The sequence below is a fragment of the Populus euphratica genome, unplaced genomic scaffold, assembly GCF_000495115.2.
Source record: "Populus euphratica unplaced genomic scaffold, PopEup_1.0 scaffold748.1, whole genome shotgun sequence".
NCBI classification, from domain to species: domain Eukaryota; kingdom Viridiplantae; phylum Streptophyta; class Magnoliopsida; order Malpighiales; family Salicaceae; genus Populus; species Populus euphratica.
This window is the reverse complement of record NW_011500616.1, coordinates 110,982-117,223: the sequence shown is the minus strand read 5'-3', so window position 1 is coordinate 117,223 and position 6,242 is coordinate 110,982. Positions and strand designations below refer to the sequence as shown.

Below are 6,242 nucleotides of genomic sequence, written 5' to 3'. Positions count from 1 at the left end.
AGGACTTGATCTAATAATTGTAATGGGTGTTGTTGGGACACTAGTTGCCATTAAAATACTCGCTGTTACAACTAAAATTAGGGTTTTAATGAGATGTAGCAAGATAAATAGAGGGTTGTGGTGGCAATAATGATGGCTAGACAGCAGATACAGTGACATTCAAGATGAAGAATTAAGAGACTTAACCTTTAATTAGCTAATTATTTTTTATTTATATGAATAGAATAATATATAAAATTAAAGTAGTGTTTATAATATTTCCTATATATACATTCTATAATAGGATATAAAATTTTAAGTTTCACAAAAACATGTTAAACAAAGTTTTTTGATATTAATTTTTTATTTATCTATAATTTATTTTAATCATAATAATACTTTAGGTTATCATAAACTGATGTAGGAGAATAATTTTTAATAAAAATTTAATCCTAAAAGTAAATAAAATATTCCACTTTTAATTTGGCCTCAAATGTGCCGTTTTAAGTGTGTTTATTTTACACAAATTCTAACATACCGCTCAAAAAAGAATAAAGCAAAAATTAACAAATGCCTTAATTCAAATTGAGAAAGTATGGAATATCTGTAGAATTCAACCAGGTATTTCCTTGTATAAATGCCCCAACTGTAAACTGACTGGCCTCAGTTGAATTTGTGATCACCCTGTAACCAGGCCATGTCACCCTTGCACTTGTATTTGAACCTGGACCTCTGTTCATGTACTCCCCATAGTAAAGGGTACTCAATGCAAACGATGCATTCCATTCCAGCCATCCAGCAGGATCGACCAGATCATCAATATATGATCGAAGAAAAACTGTCCTTGAGTATTCTTTCCATGGCCGTCCTAAAAACGTTTGGAACGATGATTTAACTGGAATTAGATCAGCAGCAGCAGCAACCTTGCAGTTGAGGATTGATATTCCAGTGTTTTGGTTAGGGTCTTCTCTACCTTGGGCAGTGAAGATGTTTCTTTGGTTTGAATTTGGTTTGCGAGCATACAAGTTACTGGTTTGAAATACCACAGCTGCATTACCAAAAATGAAGTCAATCGTGCCATATACGTCACACTCGCGATAAAATTGTCGAAGAGAATGGACATATAAGGTGTCTTGGTAACCAACAAAGCTGCATTGATAAAATGCAGAGAGATCCGAGCCACTTCTTAAGGCCACTGCTTGGTGTTTACTGGGCCCTGCTGAGTTTTCAAAGGTTATGCCCTTGGCAATGAATCCGTCTCCTACCACCGCTGCGAGAGTAAGTAAACAAATTACAAGGGGTGGGTTAGTTGATATAAACGTACGCATACAAATTGCGACAGCAATAAATATTATTTCAGAAAATCTACTGCTATGTATTCGTAAAGTATATGATTAAGCATGTGTTTGAATAAAATGACAAGAGAATTTATTTATTTAGATGGGAATAAAAAGGTAGTAGCAATTATCAGTGCATAGAGTATTTTTGCTCCATCCTTTGAACATGTACGAGTGTGGATGGATCGAATGCTTATCTACAAAAAAAAACATATAATTCAAGTTCTTTTTAATGCCTCATGCAAAAAGTTACATAATTGTAAGGGTCTCACAAAGAGCTTTGGATGTGTTGTTGTGTACTTCATTTGTTATGCATCATGCAATGTAGAAGGAAAGAGAAAGAAAAAGCAGAAGAAAATCATCAAAGTTTTGACCCAAATTTTCAACTTTCCAAATGTCAAAAAGACAGCGCTCTTTTCCCGACAAAAATGAGTAGCTAAACGCGTTTCAATGGCCCCCAAGACACGCTAAACAGGAGATGCGAGCGGATCCTCTGGCTACACTGCGACACTCACTCTGAAGATCGCTAAAAACCTCATGCATCTTCTCGTTAGCGACAACAAGAAAATCTCATCTATCTAATTCGATCGATGGTGCTCTCCAGCCTCTCCATATAATTTATAAATAAAAAAGTGAATGATAGTCGCTGCCCTACAAGTAAAATCTCCTATTTTTTTATTTGAATAAGATAAGGGTATTTATCTTCTAATATCATGTGTACACGTGTTTCTAGAAAGCAAGTCTCCAATAGAAATCAATTACACTCTAAATAATACCGTGTTATGTGGAGAAAACTTGTATAATACCAATGAAGTAATGATGGCTAAAAGACACCATAATAACAAAACAGGGTCTAAAAATGTGAACGCAATAAAAGTATCCAGTTCGCTCTAATGACAATCATTGTTTAGACTGACTGAAGATAATGAGAGAGTAATCACTAATCAGTAAAGGTATCTTGTGATGCCGAGTCTATAATCCGCTTTTCTCAAGAAAGTTGCAATTAATTTCAATACTGCATTATGTACTTGGATTGATTTGAATGCATATTTGTACACTAATTAATGTAGTTCTTCATTACATTTCATGACCGGGAATCAGCATCTACCTACTTTTATCATGAGTATTTGTTTTTCGGTGGGTGGGTATATCTTTTGATCTAAGCAAAGCTAATCGGGTCCCCCACCCAAGTTGGTACCAGTTTTTTCACCATTGGATCGATTCAGAGTAAGGAAAAAAAAGACAAGAAACTGTAGTTAAATATTAAGTTTCGAGAGCTCAACCATCATGAGTTGTCCCCTTCTAGACTGAGATTTCAGCTGCCCACGCCAAACAATTCAAGGAACGGGACCTGTACGATAACGAGACAGCCCTGCCACTTTTTCTGAACTGGGAAAACCCGGCTATTAAATTGAATCTAGCTCCTCACGGTAGAGAAGTGGATGCAACATGGCTCCTCGATATTAAAATAATCCACAAAATCTGCCCTCCATTACTTTTATATCACACATAGCGTTAATTGTAAACTTACTCCCTTTAGTTTATCAAAACTGACTAATTAGCCCTCATGGTTTCAAACTTGTATTTAATCCCTATGTCTTTAAATCCATTTATAATCTAATCATTTTCATCCATTTCATGTTTTTTTAAAAATTAATTTGTTTTCCTACCTCAGAAAATATAAGAAACAGAAAAAATTATAAGTAGACAACATGGAAAGATTAATGAAAACAGGAAGTTTTTAGAACAAAATATAACTAAATTTAAATTATCAACACTAGTCAAAGGATTTCTAATTGATTTTTTGGAACCAAAGGAGCTACTTAATTTCTTTTTCAAAATTAAGTAACTAAAATATAATTTACTGTCCCGCGTCTACATGGTTCCTCCAGTCATAGTGGTTGCCAGTCTCCGAATTTGACACTGATCACGATTCACGAGGAGATAATGAAAGAACCGAAACGGCGCAGCATGATCACCATTTACCTCTCCAATGACCATATGGAACGTAAAATGTTTTAAATACTGAAGAAAAAAGAAAGAAAATTTAGACTCACCGACGGTGGCTGACCGGAAAGTAGTCCATCCATCAACAACGCTCCTTTTTGCTTTGACCACAGTCTTTCCAATGCCATCCCCAATGAACACTAGCATCTTCTTCTTTCTCTCCACCTCCACGTTCTCAAAATATGCCCCGGCCTTTATATATATCACAAACCTACGCAACACATAACCAATGTCGTCTTAAATATATATGCTACCAATATTTATTTTCAGAGTTTTAGGAAAATGGTATAAAAAACAATGTGTACGTACCTTGTATCGCTTGAGTTGGGAGCTGCTCTCACGGCTTCGCTAATGGTAGTAAAGTTTCCTGTACCGTCTTTAGCTACTATTAAATCAAATTTGGTTGCATTGGCGGAAGCCTGCAAGAGCTTTCGATCTTTGGATGACAACCAAGATGGAAACCCATGTTTGACGTTGCCATACTCAGGGAAAACCTCGGACTTAGATGTGTTAACGCCAGGGATTTTCTTGAGCATGGCTAAGGAGTTACTTACATGGTGAGATATGTTATACAGGCCTTTCTTGATTGCTTTCCTAACTTTTCCTTTACTACGAGCAAACCCATCAAGGCACGTGTACTGGTTCGTCATGGCACCACTTAATAAAGTTTGCAAGTCGTGGTAATGCTTTGAGGTTGATTTTCTTGGGGCGAGGTCAGAGATGGCTGATTTGAGCTCGGCAATGGTGTCATCGAAGAGCTCGATACAGTCTTTGAGAGCTACCTTCTCAAGTGGTCCTAGCTTAATTTTGTTTCTGATGGCATTGCAGTTTGCAGAGGAGGCTCTAACCTCGTCCATTGTTTTGTTTAAGGTTGCAGAGATAAATTCAGGAAGGGACTTAGAGGCGAGATCTGAGAGAGATACAAGAGTTGAGACGCACAGTTCAGGGTATAGTGTGCCTTTACACGCTGAGTGGGCAATTTGGATGTGTTTGTGGATGTGTAATCGTGGGATTTCTATGGTTTTTGAGCTAAATTTAGCAGGTCTTTTAAAGGAGAGTAGAGTTACGACAAGGATTGAAATGGGCAAGAGAAAGAGCAAGGATTTAGTTCTTGCTCTGGTGGGATACATGGTGTCCAATGCTGATAGAATGGATGCTAATTTTGGACTGGAAGGGGAAAGGATTAGAGAAGCGTCTTAAATTGAGGATGGCTGAAGCCTCTTACGTGGAGCATGATCTTCATTTTTGGACTTCACATGGACAGCATGAAAGGGTAGTATATTGCGTTTGGGCCTGGAGATGCTGGACCAAAAGTAAAATTGTGGCCGAATTTTGATTTGACAGGGAGTAAAAATTAAGAGCCAGAACTAAATCTTTCTTTCATTTTTTTTTAATAAAAATGAATTGCTTTTATCAACGAAAGAAACTCACTAAGCCATCTTCAAAGAAGTTGTTAGTTATAAAAATCAAATTGATAATATGACTTTTTAAAGTTTTTATTTATTTATTTATGTGCAGTCCAATAGTAAATAATCTTTTAGAAAAATTAATTATATTTTAATATATTTGATATACAATTATTTTAAAAATCTAATATGACTTGGTTGACTTAAAAGATATAAAGATAACCTAAAATATTTTCCATTAACCAAATATTAAAAGATTAAATTTAAAAAATTCAATAAAAAATTAAAAAAAATAATCCAAGTCAATTCGAGTGAACACATCAAATTCATGACATAGTTCATGAGACCAAGAAAATCTTATTGAAAGCAAACCGAAAAAACATAGATTTAAAAAAAATCAAAGAAAAAAATTCTTAAAAAAAATACTATTGTAATGAATAGTATTTTGTAAGGTTATGATATTTTTGCAAAATATGTAGGAATAATATTTTTGTAAAGAGAAATGGTATCTTGGTATTTTATTTAGTATTTCCTTAAAAACATATAAAACAAGCATTGAAAAGCCAAATTAATATTATTTTTTTATTTCAATTTAGTAGGAGATGTTTTAAGAGCTTAAAATTGCTACAAATGAGCAAAGGGAGAGCAAAAGGCCAAAAAAATAAAGCTCAATAGTAGCCCTTTATGACAATCTATTACCACACATTACATATGTATTTTTCAAGGTTCACCCTTTAACTCAATAATTGCATTGATGACTCGATGATCAAATTAATGAATCAAGTTAATAATTAATAAAGCTCATTAAAAACCCTATAAGATCAAGGTCTCTTTAAGGTATAAAGGTTATGAGATTGAAACTGCTAGATTTGGATTTCACGAACACCTATAAAATAAGACTTTAATTGGGTTTAAGGAACCATCTAGTGTATAAGTTAGCAAAATTATAAGAAAAATAAAGTATTAGAGGTTGTTTTGTGCATGTTTGAAGAGAAGATATAAGGAAAAAGATGCTTAAATATTAAAGATGAAGAAAAAGTGAGCTCTTCTTTTGGAATTGTTTATTTGATAGCTTATAGACATTTATATAGCCATGAGCCATACCAACTTGCAATTAGATTAAGGTAAAGAGGGGAAAACACTTTTTTACCTATCATAGAGATCTTCATTTAGGGTATTAACCCATAATGCTTAGTAGCTTATAATTCAAAACAAAACATGAAATCATGACAATCATCCAGTAGGTATAAGCATATTATAATGCCATTTTATGGACCAACTTATGGAAAAAGGTATGTGTGATTCTTTAATGTTTAATGACACGGCTAAAAGATTAATGTCTTCTCCTAAGTGTAGGAGTGTCGAAGTAATAAACAACCCGACAAGACTAGGGTCGAATGACACGGCTAAAAGATTGATGTCTTCTCCCAAGTGCAAGAGTGTTGAAGTAATAAATAACTCGACAAGACCGAGGTCGAATCATGGGGAGGTTAATTATATAAATTATATATGA

The 6,242-nt window shown here is 34.4% G+C and overlaps 1 protein-coding gene across 1 annotated transcript; it reads right to left on the bottom strand.

Moving 5' to 3' along the window:
- Window positions 1-432: 432 nt before the first annotated feature.
- Window positions 433-4,551, bottom strand: LOC105115700 (pectinesterase-like). Its single transcript, XM_011012661.1, has 3 exons — window positions 3,633-4,551; window positions 3,374-3,534; window positions 433-1,249 (listed from the first exon to the last, which is right to left on the bottom strand). The coding sequence occupies exons 1-3, from the start codon at window positions 4,451-4,453 to the stop codon at window positions 555-557; spliced, it is 1,677 nt and encodes a 558-aa protein (XP_011010963.1). The 5' UTR covers window positions 4,454-4,551; the 3' UTR covers window positions 433-554.
- Between the last annotated feature and the right edge of the window lie 1,691 nt (window positions 4,552-6,242).

Bases quoted from the DNA above. Each gene is read 5' to 3' on its own strand.
- LOC105115700 (XM_011012661.1), bottom strand. From the start codon at position 4,453: ATGTATCCCACCAGAGCAAGAACTAAATCCTTGCTCTTTCTCTTGCCC. The intron at 3,535-3,632 runs GTACGTACACAT...TGTGTTGCGTAG, and splicing joins CCCAACTCAAGCGATACAAG to GTTTGTGATATATATAAAGG. The intron at 1,250-3,373 runs GTGAGTCTAAAT...TTACTCTCGCAG, and splicing joins TTTCCGGTCAGCCACCGTCG to CGGTGGTAGGAGACGGATTC.